The sequence below is a fragment of the Lonchura striata genome, chromosome 3 (assembly GCF_050655825.1).
Source record: "Lonchura striata isolate lonStrDom1 chromosome 3, ASM5065582v1, whole genome shotgun sequence".
Taxonomy (NCBI): Eukaryota; Metazoa; Chordata; class Aves; order Passeriformes; family Estrildidae; genus Lonchura; species Lonchura striata.
This window is the reverse complement of record NC_140705.1, coordinates 48,538,232-48,557,724: the sequence shown is the minus strand read 5'-3', so window position 1 is coordinate 48,557,724 and position 19,493 is coordinate 48,538,232. Positions and strand designations below refer to the sequence as shown.

General features: G+C 41.1%; 1 protein-coding gene across 1 annotated transcript in view; it reads right to left on the bottom strand.

Moving 5' to 3' along the window:
* The window catches only part of DCBLD1 (discoidin, CUB and LCCL domain containing 1), a 46,179-nt gene that overhangs the window by 4,581 nt on the left and 22,105 nt on the right, over positions 1–19,493 (bottom strand). The window contains 12 exon segments of the mRNA XM_021555490.3: positions 305–424; positions 1,951–2,000; positions 2,969–3,059; positions 4,513–4,629; positions 4,709–4,856; positions 6,371–6,495; positions 7,550–7,765; positions 9,022–9,062; positions 13,413–13,546; positions 15,205–15,277; positions 16,013–16,064; positions 16,631–16,768. Of these exon segments, the coding sequence (XP_021411165.3) occupies positions 305–424; positions 1,951–2,000; positions 2,969–3,059; positions 4,513–4,629; positions 4,709–4,856; positions 6,371–6,495; positions 7,550–7,765; positions 9,022–9,062; positions 13,413–13,546; positions 15,205–15,277; positions 16,013–16,064; positions 16,631–16,768 (1,305 nt within the window).

Below are 19,493 nucleotides of genomic sequence, written 5' to 3'. Positions count from 1 at the left end.
ACATTCTTGCACTTCATCCACGCCTGAGTGCTTTCCATCATTACCTTCAGCTGTAACTATTTCAGAGTCAGGAAATTTTTCCAACAACTCCAAGAAAACAAAATTCCAATACAGTGGGTCTTTCACTCCCTAGTATATTTATAGCTGCTTCTCTATACATTTGGGATGAACATGAATAAATCTGTTCCTGGGCCTCAGCTTGCATAAGAGTTGAAACTTGTCCCATTGCTGGGCCATCCCTGTCCCTGTTACTGGCTCTGCACACAGAGCAAAAGGGATGCATCTGAGGGGGAGCAGCTGTTACCTGCCATGTCACTGGTGACCAGATCCAGCTTTTGTGGTGTCTCCTTCTCATTATTATAGCTGATGGTAAATTCAGTTGACTGATGTCTGGTAAAGGGCTGCTTGATTTGTTTCCAACAACCTATGAAAAAGAAATTAAAATAGAAGGCTTATCAGCAAGTTAAATGCCTAGAATCAGAAGACTTACCAGTAAGTTTAATTTTTGGTATACTCATTGCTGTCAATATATTGAAATAGTTTAAAAACATGACTAAAATGGGCTGTTTGTTTAAAAAAAGCCCCCTAAATATGGAGGGTGAAGGAAGAAGTGAATCATCAACTGGGATTTCCAAGTTTATATAAGATTTTTTGGCAAGGAGGGCTCAAACTCTGTAGGTGCCTACAGTGATGCCTTAACGAAGTATATTGATAAAATACCAGCTTTATGTCAGTTCTGTTTTGGCATCGAATATGTGGCAAAAATAATGCTTAAAATTTCCTACTTTTTTCAGTAAATTAGTGTGGCTTCTGTTTTACTGGTATCTTAGCACCTGCATTCATCAATAAACTTGTTCTCACAACATCCTTGTAAGACATAAAAGAAAAATATCTACAGTAGCAGGGACTTGCTGGAGCCTGCACCAGGAGGTCTGTGGAGAGGTGAGTTTGACTCACAGCTTCGTAAGCCCCAAGCCTGGTTCACAAGGGCTTAGGAGCTTGATTTATGAAGCAGACATACAACAAATGAACTGACTGGGTAAGAGGCTATCTCCAATTTCTTGGGATTTGTCCTCATTAGCAAGTGAGAAAGGATTATGATGTGACCTTGAAAAATCATATTAGCAAATATGATGTTAAGTACAAATTAATTTTCTAATGAGGGCAAGCTGCCATGGGTAGCAGCATTCCTTTCACTGACGTCAGCACCTACTGAGGGATGAAATTTTGGAGCTGAGCTATTGCAAGAGACTTGTCAAGAGACATATGAAGTGATCAGTGGTTTGGTTTTTTTATGGAAAGCCGAATTTCAGAAGGATATTTCTCTACAGAACTGGTTGGTCAGGAAAAACACCCCAGCTGCCAAGCTGATGGGAACCCCACTCTAGAAAATGTTATTGAGCAAGACAAAGAAAATACTTCATTGGGATTTTACAGTCACCTCCTAACACAGTGTGCTCAAGCCAATCCCTCATTCAATACACTTCACTGTTATTAGGCTTTATAAATAGAGTTTCAGCCAGGGAGGGCAGTGAGAAGAAAATATTAAAGCCATAAAAAATTATTATCCCTTGCTCTCTTAGAGAAAGGCAATCCTCTCTGCTGTGGGGAAAAGAAAAGCAGCAATTTTCTGCAAAATAGGTATTTTGGAAGTGGGTAGGAAAAGAAGGGCACCTGGGAGCACTCTTACATGCTAATTTATGCACTCTGTATAATAGATCTTTTGTTAATTGCCTTTCTGTCATAGAAACCAAATTATATTGTTTCTCAGGGCACTGTGCTAGGATGACACAAGTGGGACTATCATTTGCTGTTTCCCTTGTATGAAAAGGTGAATTTGAATGAGGAAATGTGGATGCTATTTCACAAGCATTAAATGCTCAGTTGCATAAGCCCCTTCCTGCTGGCCCAGTGGACAGGACAGGACAAAGTGCATGATTCTCCACTAACCTGATTTCTGAGTACTGGATAATCCATAGGAAAGTCCTTTGGCTTCTCGCCTGAGAGGAGAGAAAAGGGTTTATAAACATCAGTACTTACAGAATTTCAGCTTCATGCCTTAGCTCCAGCAGAGCCTATTTACCCACTTTGATTTCCTGGAGGTTGTTCACTAGAACATCAGGCATGCAAACCAGCACTTTGACATTTTCTTTTTCTCCATCTATGCGCAAGTTGTGAGTGCTGGTGTTCAAATTTTCGGAGCTGGCACTCATCAGTTTGATGTGCCTATGTCTAGATATGTCACTCTGGGCTATGTTTGGGTCTGCTCTTCTGAATTCTTTGGCTATTTTATAGATTTACTGGGAATCTAGGGCAGAGCTGAGTATCACTCGTGATGAAGCACCATCACCAGAGCATTGCTTACACTTCCAAATCCCCATCTGCTGACAGAAGCATTTCCTGGTTCAACATGCAAGTGCAGGTTCACAGGAATGGGCATCTAGCAGGAAGCACAGTTAGCAGTGCTTCTTCTAGCCCTCAGTCTTGTGACATGAAATAGCTTCATTTTAGCTGCTTGCACAGAGACGAGCTCTGCTTTCAGCCTACTAGGTTGAGTGCTCTAACTTAAGGGAGTGGAAAATAAAAGAAAATAAAAGAGAGAAATAAAATAAAATTATCTGGATAGATAGCTCAAATCTTCCTTCCCTTCACTGAATTTTTATTTGGCTTTGGTGTAGAAATTATCCTGTCTTTGACTGCTTTACACCTCAGTGCTTGTAGGTATATGTAGGGTGAAGAGAACAGCTGGTTATGCACAGTTCTGACCTGTTTTACCTTCACTTTTCTCTGACTTGAGGAGGCATGCAGTAAGAAATACAGAGACAGGTGAGTTCTACTTTAAAGAAAGACCGACAAATAGGATCAATTCCCAGCTCCCTGGTAAGGAAGCTCTGGACAGAGGGCATGGAGTGGGACACACTAGCTAGGTACCCACAAATACCTCCTTTGACAAAAACCAGTCTCTTACTTGCGTAGGGCTGTGCAGATACAAATTCCAGAGAACAAGAACAAAAACAGCATGATGAAGATAGGGACAATTATAGCTGTAAGCTTTAAACCTGCAAGAGAAAAAAAGAAGAAGGGATAAAAGTTTAAAAGGTAAATTAAAGCTACTAATATTTACTACAGCAGAAGGTAGATAATGTTGCAGGAATGTTTCTTAAAAAGAGCAAGAAAATGTACAACTGTAAAACTAAAAGACTACTCCTCAGCCATGGTTGGATTCCGTGTACCCGTGTGGAACAATGTTAAAACAAAATAGTTGAATATACTTCCTCAAGGGTTATGCTTGACTTGGCATCTATATGCATTCTTACAAAGAGCAGTTCTTTCTTATTATACACTAGATGACTTTGAAAAAGCCACTTATGCACACTCTGTTTGCAGTTGCTTATAAATCTGCCCAAGGAGATTGCAATTTTACATGCCATGTATCTGGCTCATGCTGAACTGGCTGAAACATTTCAGTCAAAATAGTTCAAAGATTACCATGAGGGAACCTAGGGAAAAACCCGTTTAGCCACTGTTAAATTCCAACACAACTTGCTTTAGAGCAGGGATTTGAAAATTAGCAGTGGGGTGGCTCTTGTGTCAGGAGTGTGCCATTCCCTGTTTCTACAGACACTTGCCAGCTGTGAGAATAAGGCAGTAGAAGTGTCCACAGATGAAACCTCAGTAGATTTCCTTTTCAGTGTACATGGATATGGTTTACTCATACCACTGCACAGATGAACTGAGCTTGCTTGCTCTTGGCAAGCAGTTTCAGAATTTTTTTTCTTCCACTGACTGCTTCTTACAACTATTTTTTCACAGAGGTATTTCTACAGCTCTCAGCTACCTAATGGGTAGTAGCATTTAGTACAGTGGGTCTGGCAATTCCTGCCTGCTATGAGCCCACCAGTCAGTATAAGCACCAAATTTTGTTTGTTTGTTTTTCAATGTCTAAGAAGTTAGCTCCACAACATTAAAAGATGAAGACTGCAAATTCAGGGAGAATTATACAAATTAAGGTTCTCTGAGCCCCCATAAACACAGGCATTATGGAAGAGCATTTAATTACACAAGCAGGCAATACTGTATGCTGCTTTCACCTGGGAACTTGGTCTGGAAGGAGTCATGGTTGTGTGGAGAGAAGATAACACTTTTGTGAGATGACTCCTTCACATACTAAAAAATTCTAAAATACAGGATGAAAGTGAGGAAGAACTCTCCCAAAAATTGCTGCTGAGTGCTCACTGTATTCCCTTGAGCCACCCACCAAGCATGGCAAATCAACCAATATGACAGGGAAACCAAAGCCCAATGTTTAACACATCAAGGAAAATTAAGGCTTTCAATCTCTTTCTGTGCCTTAAGACAAAAAGAACCTATTGCTCCTCCCTCTTATCTCTGTCATTAATAAAGTCTGAAGGGAAAATAAAAGTTTTGATTTGCGAGAAAGTTTAAAGTTCACTCAGACTGCACTGAAGACATGATGCATCCTAGAGAAAATGCAGCACTAGGTAGTGTTACCCAAGCTAGTTTCTTCGGAGGGGATGGGCTCTGTAACAGTCTTGTCTTCTTTTCCAAGGGAGGTTTCTGTGCTCTGGCTCGGTTTCTGCCACATGGAATGTGTGAAGGAACTGTTAGCTGCAAGAGAGAAGGGGGCATCAGTGGCACTGGGCAGCACAGGAGGCTTCAGAGGCTCCGTGCACTGCTTACCCCATACCTGGCATTATTCGACAGCCCATCAGCTCCAGCTTCAGCGCTATTCTTTGGTTCCAGGTCTGAGGGATAATCCGCACGTAACGAGCCACGATGGGAGGGATGAAGTTATTGCGCACTATGTCACCAGAGTTGGAGTTGCCTTGGAATACCTGCAACGAAAGGCGCACACTGTTTTAAAAGTCTCTTTCTTCAACGTGCTCCGACATCCAACTTCAAAGATTTTTTCCTAAGACTAACACACTGATAACCTGGGATTCAGCCACAAGATTTTAGGAATTGAGAGTTCTGGAAAGAAATAATCTTTTTAGTTGTGCCAGATGATCACATATTTCTGTTAGCTCAGAGAAGAAAGATTATCACCATTTCAATACTGTGTAATTCCCAGTTAATGTATGCTGGTATAATGCTATCATATTTTATTTAAGAGCACTGCAGCACCCTTTCTTGGAAACAGGGGATAGAAACATAAAAAGAAAAAACTGAGGTGAATAATTTCTAGACATTTTAGTAAAATTTTCAGTTTTCTATATCAAGCTTGAAGAATGACTATCAATTACAGTTGTTTCTGCACTTATACAATATCTCCCAGAATCAGTTTAGCCCTTTGTGCAGAACAGTCATCCTTGCAATATTAGCTCTTGGAGATGCTTCAGCACGATCTAGGAAAACTTAAAAGCCTGATGAGATAGAGAAGTGAGCTCAGCATATCTTAGATAAAATGCCAGGTCTTATAGGGTTCTGATGGGACAGGTTCTGTCATGCACCTTAGCTGAAACCAAGATTGTATATAATACTTTCAAAGGATATTTGTATATAACACGTCACTGTGGGAAACTGCAAGTCTGCATATTTTAAATAGCTAAGCCTTTGCAGTTCACCCACTACTAGGTTGATTTGTCATTCTTTGGGCCAGCGTCCCCTCAGTTTAACATTTAAAAAAATATTAACCCCATTAATGTTGGAAATTTCTTGCTATGCAAGCTAAGAAAAGCAGAGCTAGCAGGAAATCTCTCTTCAGCTCTGCCAAGTTTTCAAAAACTGTCATCAGCCCTGAGGACGGTAGAGCCTTCTCCTGAGGCAAGCTGAGATCCCTCAGGAATGGTGAGTGGAGGTCTGACTTTGAACACAGTGGGGACAGGGAGGCAGGCTTTTGGGATTTCTTTTGTTTGAAATTAAACATGAGGTTTTCAGGAAAATGTTTTCAGACAAACTCCACCAGCAGTTCTGCCCTTCACCCGAGGGCAGGGATTTCATTGGGCAGGGGGAGGTGGATTGACCATCCCAATGCATTTGGAGCTGACCCTCAGCTTTACTGGTGCCATACCAACAGCATCCCTGGCACGGGCAAACACTGAGCTGAGCTAAGGACTTGCCCCAACAGCTGCTGTACAGCTCCAAGTACAGCACTTTTTTATAAAAGAGTGCAGACATACACATGCCTCCCTGTGCGTGTCCCACAGCTTCACCAATCCCTGGATAACTTCCTTGTTTCGACAAGCTCACTATCTACTCTGTAGCCATAAATTACACTGGTGAAGACAGCCCAAGTCTAGACAAGTTTGAAACTCCTAATTGTTCTTGACAGTGAAAGCCTGCCCTTCTATGTCAAGACTGCATAGGCATTATTGTTTTGTGTTTTCCTACTCTTCCCACTTTCCCTTACCTTTTCTTCATTGCTCAGAATGCCTTTGTAAGTTCTCCATTTTGAGTTATTATTTTTATAGTTCATTGTAAATGTCTTCACATAAAAGTTGAAATTCATGGATCCAGAACCAGTAGTCTTAATACCTTTTAAGAAAATGCAAGAAACATTTTCATTTGCTATGTGCCTGTTTTAAGGGAACATTTTCAAATGCAAACAGACACACCATAACAATTTGGAAAACTTGGTCTTCAAGGTGTTAGTTTATTTTTCAAACTGTGTTGAAATTGAGTTTAAAAGTTGGGTGAAGAATGAAAATATGTTTTAAATTGTGAACTTAGACCAATGGATATTTTTAACAGAGCACAAAACACTCAGGGAGCTGGGTCTGTTCAGCCTTGAGAAGAGGTGACTGAGAGGGAACCTCATCAATGTCCATCAGTATCTAAAAGGAGGGTGTCAAGGGGATGGAGCCAGGCTCTTCTTAGTAGGGCCAAGCAATAGGACAAAAGACAATGGGCAGAAACTGATGCACTGGAAGTTCCACCTGAACATGAGTCAGAACTTCTTTACTGCACAGGTGACAGAGCACTGGAACAGGCTGCCCAAAGTGGTTGTGAAATCTCTCTCACTGGAGATATCCAAGAACTACCTGGACACAATCCTGTGCTGTGTGCTCCAGGATCACCCTGCTTGAGGTTGGATCATATGACCCAGTGTAGTGCCTTCCAATTTTACTCATTCTGTGACTCCAAAATGAAAACTGCTTTTTGATATTATGGTCTGTATCGGCCATCTTTACATCTTTAGCAGCAACTGTAATTTACATTTTTATAACTAAACCAGGAGATGGAAACAGGAATTTTTTTCACCTAGGCCTTGTTTCAAAGGCTGTGACTATGTTTCTTATTTATTCCAGATCATCCACCCAGACTCTACCGCTCCCTGTGTAAGTATTTTGTTCTCTCAGCATGTTTAGAGATCAGATATGCATGACAGTTGAGTTCAATCCTATATCCCCATAGGAAGACCAGTCTTGTAAATAGCCATGATGTTTTAAACAAGAAAACAATATTCCCGAGTGCAGAACATTTCATTACATTTAACAAAAGAAACGTTGCATTAGTGCACTATCAGCTTTTGAGCTGCATTCAGTTTCTTCTCCCGCTGAAACACTCTAATAACCAGAGAGCGACGTACCCGTTATTCTCTTCTTCTCCCCCAGGTCTATCTCCAGCCATTCACGGTTGCTGCTGTGGTTAGAGGCCCAAGACCATCCTGGGACTTGTAGCCAAGCCTTGTCTGGGGACCACAGGAGTAGTTGCCCAAACTCATTGGTCTCCTCCCAGTAGGAAGATGCAGTAACCTGGCTCTTGGAGAGGAATCCCTCTTCCAGACTGAGAGATTTGTTGCAGCCTAGGAGTCCCCACACAGACAGGCAGAAGGAGTTATTTTGCATTTTCACAGGATATTTTTATATTAGGCTAGCAACATTTGAAGACCACCCACAACAGCAAAGTCAGACGTTGCTGAATCTAGTGCTAGCCTGATGCTCTCCATTAGCTGTGGTGTTTACCAGTCAATTTGTAGCGTATGATCCAGTACCAGAGTGCTGCAGTCCCAATCCTTTACCAGTCTAACTCCTACATACATGACACCTTCTGAATACATCTGCTATTTTTGCCATTTAGTTTTATAATCTCTGCACTTTTGTCTCATTCCTGTGAAGACTTTATTTTTAAATTTTTCCTTCTGAAACATAATATTTATGTTTTGAGATTGGCATTAACTAATTCTGCTGTACAAAACATTTCACAGATGAAGGTACTGTACTGAGAGGAATACTTTACTGTAAATATTTCATGATTCCCACCTGCAATTAGGTCTAGGAAAGTTACTCATTAGAGAAACTCCTTAATACTGCTGCCAAGATGTGATATCGTGAAGATAATATCTGTGGGTAAGAACTACAAACTCCACCAAAGAACCCACAAAGTCTCTGCACATCAAGGTTCTTCAGAGAAAACGGGCCAATGGAATATGGTTCAATGAAGTTAAAAATAATTCCTTGGCAGATTCAAAGGCCTATACATGCTCTACAGTTTTAAGTAGAATAGTAAATGATTTTATCTCAAATGAGTAAAATATAATTCAAATGAACGAATGCGAACTTTTCTCCCCTCTTTGCTGTATTTTATGAAAATGAATGGCTTGACAGATTAAAAGAGGGTTTTGCATCTTGGAAAGCCATAAGCAAAAACGCCTCTGTATCAGTGCAATATAAATATATTTTAATTTCTCCGATATTTTCTTTCTCCATTTGTATGATGAAGACGGAAATCACAAATGTCTGAAGAAAAACTGCTTTCATTTTCTGTGGCCTAAAGTACATAAAAATGGGATTATCTGATTGTCATTTTTCATATGCTGGCACCAGAAATGTAACAGCAGAATACTATTTTTGTTTCTCATCTATGTGCGTATGACCGCACATATTCTGTGTTTTTTTCTAGCTCATTTCACATCGCTTCAATTTTTTTTATTTGCTTGCCAATTTTAAAAAACTGTTGTCCTAAAATATCCTTCCTAGACACAGCCTGACATTCTCCTGATTATTTTTTAAAACTTTAAGAGAAAATATTTAAAACTAAAAACAAAGCAATTTTTCTTACCATTTGAAGTAAACGTAAATCGCTTATCTGACAGAGAATCACTGTAAGAAAACAAAAAGGTAATGAAGTGGTCACCTGAGTGCTGAGGTAGAGCTTCGGAATCACTGGTTATCCAGTAAAATATCTCTGGCCAGACAGCCACTTTCTCTGCTGTCTGGATACTGACTCCCTTAAGAGCACTCAAGTGCATCTCTCACTGTGACTGAATTCAGGTAATTTTTTAATGGTTTTGAGCATTTTTTAAAGCTTTAAAGTAACTTCCCATTGCATCACCCTGTTACTCCTGCTGCTTGTGAAAGAGTTTACCCTTGATGGAGACTAAACAACACCAGCTCTGGCCATTCCTACAGGTGTGTCAGAGGATGAAAATGGGATGAAAACTACTCCTTGTTTTAATCTGGGTGGGAACCATTTCTGTTATAACCATGGCCAACATCTCCCATTAGGAATGGTTCTTTATGCTCCATTAACCACATCTATGGCTCCCTTTTTCTTCCTCCTCCTGACATGGACTGTTTTGCTTCAGGGGAAAAGCCATTTCTTGGGCCACTCCATGCAGCCCTGCACAATGCAGGACGAGATAAAATCACCACTCTAAGGGAAAGCGGAGTTTTCCTTGGCCTCTCAGGGAGCTGCTTTCTCATTCCCAAGGAGATGCCCCTGAGGTTTTATTCCAGAAGCAATGACTCCAACTGGCTGCTTAATAAAAAGAAAAGCCAGGGTTTTAACATGAAATTAGTTTAGATTTCTTGAAAATCTGCCCCCTCCGCTGTCACTTTGATTAGCTGCATGCATCACTGGCCCCTTTTGAAAAGCCTTGGCTAGCGTGACTAAGCAGTAAAACAACTTCTGCACCAAGCATGGAGACAGTTCCCTTTTAGGCTGCCCTTTGTTTTTGGCCAGGAATAGTTCCCCCAGGGTACTGTCTGCAGCCTTACCATGATGTTATGTATTTTGCAGGGCTATATGTTTTGAGAGCACTTCAAATAGGGAATAGGAAAGTGGTCCCATGTCAAGGTCAATAAAAATACTGCCTTTTTTTGTCACTGAGGGAAAATTAATGACAATAGGCAAACGAAGCCCTTCAGAACTCTGGGTGGGAGCTGATTTATTTGGGCATGTAGGCGGCTGAGTAGCTAGAAGGGGAAACATAAGCCCTCCCTCCCACATCTTCCCCACAGGCAATCCTTAGGGGCAATCAGATGCACTCTGCTCACTTCAAACCGGTTCACATCACATCTAAAACAGTTGTTGATTCCTTACTGAATGCAAAGCAATTCATTTCAAGAGAAAAGAAGAAAATAAATACCTAGATAATCAATAAAACTTAACTCAAACCAGCAATCATGGTGCTCCTTAAATACTTACAATGAAAAAAGTCAACAACACCCTTTCAAATAAAGGACTGCAAATACAGCAAATAGAGGAGGCTAGCATTTCTAAGGTCTACAAAGCTATGAAATCAAGCTGATAAATTTCTACTGTAATTCACTAAAGAGAACAAGCCAATTCAGTAAGTGGTAATTCATAATTTTCCTAATGTGCCTGCTGGAATTTAGTCACACAGGTTCCACTTTGTCCTCTAAGGGAGGGTATAACTCCATGTTCCTCATTTGCCTGACAACCTTCAGGCTCTTTCAGGTTGTTTTGTTTTTGTTTTTTTTTGCCAGAGCTGGTCTCAAGCAAGCTTCTCCTAAGCAGTGCAGGTTAACCCCAAATCTCATCTTTCACTGTTGACAAGCATGCAATCTCTTGCATTTTCAAAGGCAAATGATCCTGCATGTGCAGATGCATAGTCACAGGCCAGGCCATGTTACAGCACCCTGTGTATTTCCACTGGGGTACCACAGCTGCCCAGTAAATCCAGCCACTCTTCATTACAACATCTGGGGGTGCAGGTCTGCACATGAATCACGGGAAGTGAAAACCTCACAGATGCTGGAGTGTAACAAACACACTGAGAAATGGAGTGGGGAGGCCAAGGTCAGCTCTTGCAGGGTGGTGGGTGAACGAGACATAACTCCATGTTAACAATGCAGATACTTAACAGCTCGATGCACTCCAGCAGCAGCTTTTGATGAGGCCAATTTCAGCTAAAGTCGCTAAATAATTTAAACCTTTAATACTGAAATCCACTATAAATGAGATTTTAAAAGCTTGAGCAAGCTCTTATTTAAGGGCATCTTAAAAGCTCTTAAAGCACTGCTGCTCAAGCACCAATTTCTTCTTGCGGGTACTGGCTCATCTGCAGGATTTTCCTTCAGCATGTAGGTACTGCAGAACAGGGAAGCCATGCGGCTTTACAGATATCTCATAAAAAATATTTTTTAAAGCACAAAATGCATTGGTTCATTTCCTTAGTAAACAGGCCTACTGTTTCTAGGAGCCCTTGTTCATGTTTTGAAACAAAAGGATTTCCCTACATACTCCAGTTTCCCTCTCCTGGGCTCACACCAACAGTTCATCTGTTCTAGAGACTGTCCCAGATGTCAGGTGTGGCAGAAACATCCTAGGAAGCGCTGTGCTGACACTCCCATTTTTCTCAAACTCTGTGGCATCTAGTTTGCAGGCACACAGCCCAGTGTGAGCCTGTGGCTTCCTGTATAACCTGTAGAAAGCAACCTCGGGGCAATTCTGTCCCTTGGAGATGTGCATCATGCTCCAGGAGTGCCTGTCTGCCCCTACAGGCAGATCTACAGGGGCTCTGCTCCTCCTCAGGGTGCTCTTTCAGGGTGCTCTTTCAGGAGCCTAACATTAAATGGGCTAAAGCCCCCAGCAAGTGCACACTTGCAGAATTACATGCTTCATTCTTTGCCCACTGGCTCTTGTACTGTGAAAAAAAAAAATACAAATGGGAATCACAGCTCCCTTTCATTATAATATTTTATGTGCTACTGTCCAAGTTACTCCACTGGGATTATCAAGGGTCACAAGCATAGGAATGTATGGGAACAGTTCTGTAACATCTTTAGATAAGGTACAAAGTATTTAATTTAGGGTTTCACTAAGCTGGCATGTGTGATGGAAAGAATTTGTATTATTTGTTTTTTGGAGAGGCTTGGTGCCTGACCAGAGCTCTCAGCCCTGCTTTGCTTGAGACAAGTTTACATTAATTTTCTTTGGTAACTAACTTTGAAGAAAAATAGAAAATATTTAGGCTGTATAGTTCTTTGGCTAGATTTACATACTACCTAGCTTTGCATACTCCAGTGCCATTGTATATAAAGCATTTCAGTCTCTGATGAAGTTTAAGCACAGCAACAGAGCACATGAATGCCTTTTTTTATGAATGAAAGCGTGACTGTAAAATTTTCAGGAGGGTATGAGAAATCATGGAGAAAACAGGAAAATAGTAGAAAAATGACATATTGCTGTAGGTCTCATAGGCTATGGGATGGAAATTTCCCTTCTTAAAAAAGAAAAAAAAAAGGCCTCATGTAAAATCCAGATAACATTTGAAAATTAAAAACTATAAACCAACAGGAATGACAGAAGCAGTTGCTGGAAGGTCTTACTGTGCTGGATAGAGATTAGAGGATTTATTTCTACTTCAACAGCAGTACAATTAAAAGTCAGAAGATAAGCGGTAAATATAACACCCTTGCTATAAATATTCTAAAAGAGAAAAACTCTGAACATGTCAAAAGCACAATGTTTAAGAAGTTGTTGTTCTTTATCCCCTATGGCTCAATGGCACTTTTTACTTACTCATTTTTCCTATCTTTTTTTAAACTTCAACATGAATTTATCATGATTTATTAGCACATCGATTAAAGCTGTTTGTTGCAGAACATCATACTCTCATGTATCTGCTAACAAAGTAATTTTTAAATATGCTTTGGAAGGAACAGAAGGAAAAAAAAAAGAAAACACCACCTGTTACAGTGCGCTCCGGCTATGCTTCTCCCCATTTCCTGAGACCCCTGTGACCCCTCCTTCCTGGCCTGATGGGGTTGGCTGAGAGCCAGAGAAGCCCTCCCTGTCCAGAGCCTAGATAAGCCCCTGACCTTTCCTATTCGCACTCTTTCCCCCTCTCTTTCCCCCCGGACCTCATGGAATAAAGAAGCTGGACAACCACATCAGGGTGAGAACCTCTTTTGAATCTTTGCCCATCTCCTGATGTTCCTCCCCTCAAGACCTCATACCTCTAGGCTAGCCTAATAATTTAGGGGCTGAGAGGAGTAGGAGCATCAACCACCCTACATGGTACAGATCCATTGAAAACCTGGAACCTCTTCCCATCTCCCTTGCTGACACCATTTTAATAAAGCCCTAGAAACATTCCTGACATCGTTTTCTCCTCAGAACGGTGTCCCCAGCTGCCTGTGCAGGTGGTGGGCAGTGCCCTGTGCCCGGCCGTGCCCAGTGCCAGCCCCAGCCGTGGTACTCACTCGAGCGAAGGGACGCCGTTGGCGACGACGCCCTGGTAGCGGCTGATGCCCTTGTGCTGCGTGACGCTGATCTGGCCGCCCAGCTCGTCCGCCACCACGCCGGCGTGGATCGCAGATTTGCACAGCAGAGACGTCTGAAAGGCAGGAGCCAAGGCTCAGGAAATCAATCTGACAAACTGCTAATGCCTTCCCTTCCAAGCTACCAGTATACAGGTGTTACAACTCATAAAATCCAGCTAAAGCTCAAGAGGAATAAGAGGCAGGGGAGAGAGAAAGAGCAGTAATCTTTGAAAAATATACACCTCCCAAAGTAATTTTTATTTCAAATGAACAAACAAGTGATCTGCTTCTGAGAAAGTGCTGTAAGATTGTCACTCCTCAGGAAAAAAAGTCAAAGGCAAGGCAACATTTCCTTGGGAAGATAAATCAATAATTCCTTGGTGTTTTTACCTGAAGTCAGACCTATCTATTACTGCACTTTAGGATTTGAATTATGGTGTACATTAGGGGTTTGGCTACGTGTTGAGTAGCTCCTGCTGTGTTTTAAGTGCAGCCCATTTCCCATTATCTCAGGTGGGATAGTGCCAAAAAATACAGGCAAGCCAACTCCTGTGCCAACCAGGTGGCAATAGCAGGGCTAGGGCAAAGCAGGAAAGGGACAGAGAAAGGTACAAAGGAGACTTTCTTAGGGGCTGCAGGCAGAGGCTGTCAGGTTCACAGTGGCCCAGTCTGGGCTGTGCTACTGGACAAGCTGGGGTGCTGGGCTATCCCCTCCAGGGAGGGGTGGGGAGAGTGGAGGCACAAAGGCAGCACATCTCCAGGGGAGCCCTGCAGGTTCTTCCCACCAGAAAGTCCTCCTTAATGGTGGAGGGAAATTTTCTTTTGCAAATTCTTCGGTGCAGATAAAATCTGCATGAGGTCATACCATGTGCTGCTTTTCTGCCCTAATCATTGGAACCAAGGGCAGAATAACTCCAGCTAATGAGAATGTAATGTGGCATTTCTTTGTTTCTTCAGCTCTGCCACTTTCCAGGCTGGAGCCAGCGTGCCTGAATAACTGGATGAACAGGTTAAACTTGAGCACTGACTTTTTGGAAATTCAGTGACTGTGATAGGGTGGGATTTTTCTTCAGTGGTGTGATCAGGCTTACTCCTCTGTGAAAGAGGTAAAGATTTCACAGACATGACTGGAGAAGAGTCCGGGGAGAAGGGCACAGAGAGGGCAGAGCTCTGAGTCATATGAACTGTGGATAAATGCAACCACTTCAACTTTTTCAATTTGAAGAACAAGACGTTAAAACAACCCAGGAGGTTGGTAGCCACTGGTGGGATGTTGTTAGGCAGTGTGTAATATTGATTTCATCTCAGAGTATATGCTAGGATAGTGCAGGCATAATCTTAAAGACAGCCCACATTTTACTGAAATGTATCTTTTTCACATGTGGACACTAAATAAGTAAAAGTTAAAATCATAGAAATATTTTGTACATGGATGAGCACTGCCTCAAGAAGGACAAAGACTAGGCAGGCTTTTTCCAGAAAGCAAGAAACCACAAGTCAGTAGGTATATTTGACAATCCGTGGACTTTGTTCTCACACAATTGATTTGTCTGTTTGAAAAGCGTCTCTGTGTGCTTATATGCTGATAACTTACATACTGATAATAAAAGGTATAGCAAAACAGCCCTGAAGAATTACTAACAAAAGTCAAGCAGCAAAAGTTGAAACCAGGTTGGTCTATTCTTGTCTCTTTTGTCTTTATAAATTTCTCCACGCTATCCTGTGTACTTACATCTCTGTATCCTTCTCCAATATTCCCAGAAATGTCACCTGCTATGTCTCTGCAGCCAGCAGGACAGTATCTGCTGTAGTGAGAGAAGAAAGGCTTGTTTAAGGCATGAAATGTAGTGACAATACACACAAACAAACTCCTATGAAAGAAATGCTCTCAAACCAATAAATATTTTAGCAGTAATTTCTCTAAATTACTGATGCTCTGTTAGTGAGCCTATGAGCTAAATAAATGGGCCCTTGAGTTCATGGGTGGACTGAACACAGTAGCACACAAAGAACCAGAAAAGCAATTTATCAAGGGCATTTATTTCTGTTTAATTCTCTTGTTCTAGAAATGCTACCACACAAGTTTTCAGAGTCAGATAAGAAGCCTGTATGCACATCCAGACAGCAGCCAAAAGAGCACAATTTATTACCATTTCAAACCTATCACAAAGTTCAAGGAACCGAAAAATTATAGCTTGTCCTTAGATAATCTTGTATCAGCTGGGACGTGATCTGCTCCCAGAGGAAGCACTGGAATTTGAGGCTACTTTGAATTTCAAAGTGGAAACTCTTTTTACATATACCATGTATATGTATGCACTTAATGAGAATTGCTGAGAGCTCTGTGACTCCATTCCATTATTTTTCTGGGCCACAGTCTTCCATTCTGCACTACTGCTTCTCACAACCAACCATTAGACCATTACTCAAAAAAATTCACTTTTCCAGGAAACCAAGACTCTCTAACATTTTCTAACAATTGAATCAGTAGACAGATGTTGCAAAGCAAGCCAAAATGCAGAGCTGCAAACCCTCTTTACCTGAATTCAGCCTTTGTGTAGTGGTTTGCTCGTTCCAAACAGGTGATTAGATCTGTGAAAATTTACAAATGTCAATTACCATTGTAGGACGTAAAAATACAGACAAATATTTGCCAGATCATGAAATTACATTTAAAGACCTCTCTGTATAATGCTTCAGCAATTTTATTAGACTGGAAGCAATAGCTATGGTTTTCTTTCATTCTTTTCAATTCCCTCTTCTACTCTTGTTATGTTTTACACCTTCTTCAAAGTTGAACAGACCTCCAGAACATTAAATGTGGGAATGAAAACTTTAATCCCTCCTACCCCTCCATTCTATCACAGTGTGATGGATGCTGGAGCTCAAAACACGGTGGACCTTCAAGGAGAAGGCACTATTTTACCCTCCATTAGCCCACTATTGCAAATAGTCTAGGTAGGATTTCAGAAGCTATTATATCTGGTTAATGTTACAACTGTTTCTTGCACACATGCTATTAAAAATACCATGGCTTATGCTAATCTGGAAATATTTAGGATCAAACATTCAGGCTAAAGCTCTGTGTCAGTAAAGATGATAATTAAATAGGGGGAACTATGCCACTAATCTTCTACTACTTTTGGATATCACCTTACCTGGATGATCACTGCTGGCATAGGACAACAAAAAGCCTCGTCCTGACACGTGGGATCCACTCTCAAAGTGAATAATTGCCTCATTACTATCTAGAATGATTTCTTTTGGGACAGGCATCACATTACCACAGTATGGCCCTACAGACAGAACAAAGAAGATTTCAAAAGTTTAGATGATGTAATTAGGCTGGAAGAGTCTCATGATTAGCAGAAAATTTCATAACACACTCATTCTCATTCAGTATCAACCCAAAAAGGTTTTGGCTTCAGTCCTTTATGGGTATGAGCTCTAAAGCTACCCTGACAAGCAGTGGCCAGGATCCAGTTGTCTCTGCATGGCAGCAATTCCAGCATTCACATTTCTCATCACATAAGCCTTATGAGAAGGATTAATGCCCTTCGACCTTTGAATTACAGCGTGCTTACAACCAGCAGTAACTCATTAGAGAAAATGACTCTACATTCAAAAGCAATCCAAGGGATCTAGGCAAGGTCCCCAAGATAAAGCCTCCAAACACACACAGCTCATGCTATTGTGGCACAGCAGCCAGTCAGAAAGGACTAAGATCAGAAACGGAGCACCTGGTTGTCAAGGACCTGCATGCCACAAGCTGAATTGTACTACAAAGCAGTAACGCTTCCCTTAGAACACTTCCTAAGCTTTTTCCATTTAAAAACACATGGAAATATACAGTTCAAATCTCTAAAGTTTTAAACAAAAAGAGAGGGAGAGGAAGAGGAAAATGGAGTGGGACAGGGAGACAAGAGCCTTGTGCTTACAGTGAATTAGATAAGGATTTTATAGCTACCAACTGCAGTATCTTGGAACAGTCTTTGGGACACTCCTTTCTTGTGACAGCAGGCGTGCCCAGGACTCCTAGTAATTACACTTGCTTTCTCAGAAAGTCAGTTCCCAAGGGGAGTGTTCCTTTGAGACCGCCACAGTCTTTGCATTTGCCTTCTGTCACTGTACCTGGCTGCAAACACTTGTCCCTAGCTGCCCTCAGGCACAGATAATACAGAAAATTCAAAGCAGTTTGGATATACTTGCTCAAATTTATGAGTCTGTGTACAATATGAACTGCAAAGAAGAGGTTTCTGTAAGACGGCAAACAGACTTTTTTCCCCAGAGGAAAAAAAAATCCAAATGACCCTTTACAAGCCCTCAGCCCATCTGTTTTCTGAGACATGAGAAATTACATTCACATCATGACATGAATTTGATGAGTGATACCCATCATAACAGGCTCCTAAAAACTATATTTTGCTTGATGCTCTGGGCTAGGGAAGGGACTCTTTTCCAAATACTTCATTTGCCTTATAACAACAATAAGGTCAGCCTGTAGAGTAGCCCACAAGAGCCAACAAGAGCCAGCTGTCAGCAGAATGGGACAAACAAAAGGAGGAACTCTTGTGCTGTTGGCTTATAAAAATTATATGGTGAAGGCAGGCAGGCAGAGAAACAAGCAATGAGTGTGACATTTCCCTGGAGTACTCATGTGTTGAAAAATGACTCACGACTTAGTCAGAGAAAACAATGTCTATAAAAAGGGTTAAACAAATTGCTTAGGAAATGAACTTATCAAAAAGACAGCATCTGACACTGTGTCATACCAGTCAACTGCACGAGTGATTTATTTGAGAAGGTCTTTTGTGTCAGGTTGCAGTGGGAGAAGTGCTAAATTAGATATTTTTTTGAGAAAGAGAGAAACGGGGAAAAGACAGGGAGTATTGCACATCTTCAAAATAAAACACCTGAGAAAGCTTTAGTCCTTTTCTTTTCTCAAGGACTGTCTCTACACATTTTCTTACAAGTGTTCTTTGGCTTTCTCCCTTGCAGCGATTGGCAGTGACCTATCTACTCTGGAGGTATAATTTAGATGGCTGATTCACACAACCACACATCAGCTGGATCAGGGATGAGTGTCTCCTCCAGTAGCAAGTCTACATACGTTCCAGATAATTACACAAACAAATCCTACATCGTGAGCAAAACCAATGAAATAAAATACAAAATAATCTAGACACACAGAGCTGTATAATCCGAAATTAAAGCAAGAACTTCAGAAGCAATCAGCTTAAGAAACCAACATTCAGTGTCTAAAACAAGTTTCTGCTATTAAATCCAAAAATGTTACCAGGCTATGGTTATATTCTGCCAAGAGCAGTTCTACCAAGAGGTTCCCATGGGTAGCTCAAAATAAAGGGAGCCTAGGATTAATTCCTTAAAGCATACAGAAGTAGGAAAGAGTACATACTTAAGGGAGTAATATTTTCCAAAGGTTTATAAGTTTTCAGCAAAGATCTGTAAGAAAAAAAGGCAGGGGGGAGGGGGGAACAGGTGGAATTTATTAATACTACGAAACATTCATTTGTTCTTTTGTTGCAAACTGGGGAAGCCTTGCAAAACATTTCAATATATTTCTTCTCAAGAATTCAGGTAATACATTATCAGCACTACACTGTCAGGTCCTCAGACTTGCCTGGGCTGTCTATATGAATACTGTACAACCACAGCGAAGATGAGAGATGATGGAGAAAGCCCTGGTATGAAAATGAGAAACTTGCTTATAGGGTCCTGGTAATTTTTACTGCAGCATTTGGACTTGACTCTGGATAAATATTTAATTCCTAAACCTGGGACTTAGCCAGAAGTTTTAAGATCCCTTTTGAGAACTGCCAGATCACGTTATCAGTTTTTCATCTTCTAACGTTAGTTGTGAGGTGGGTTTTTTTGCATATTTGGCTTGAAAAATGAGTCATGAATGCTGATCTCTCTCAGCTTCCTGTTAAAGTGACTTGGCTGGAGCTCTGCTGGAGTAAGTAGGCAGGATTATTTGATTTGTTTATAAGAACAAAGGAA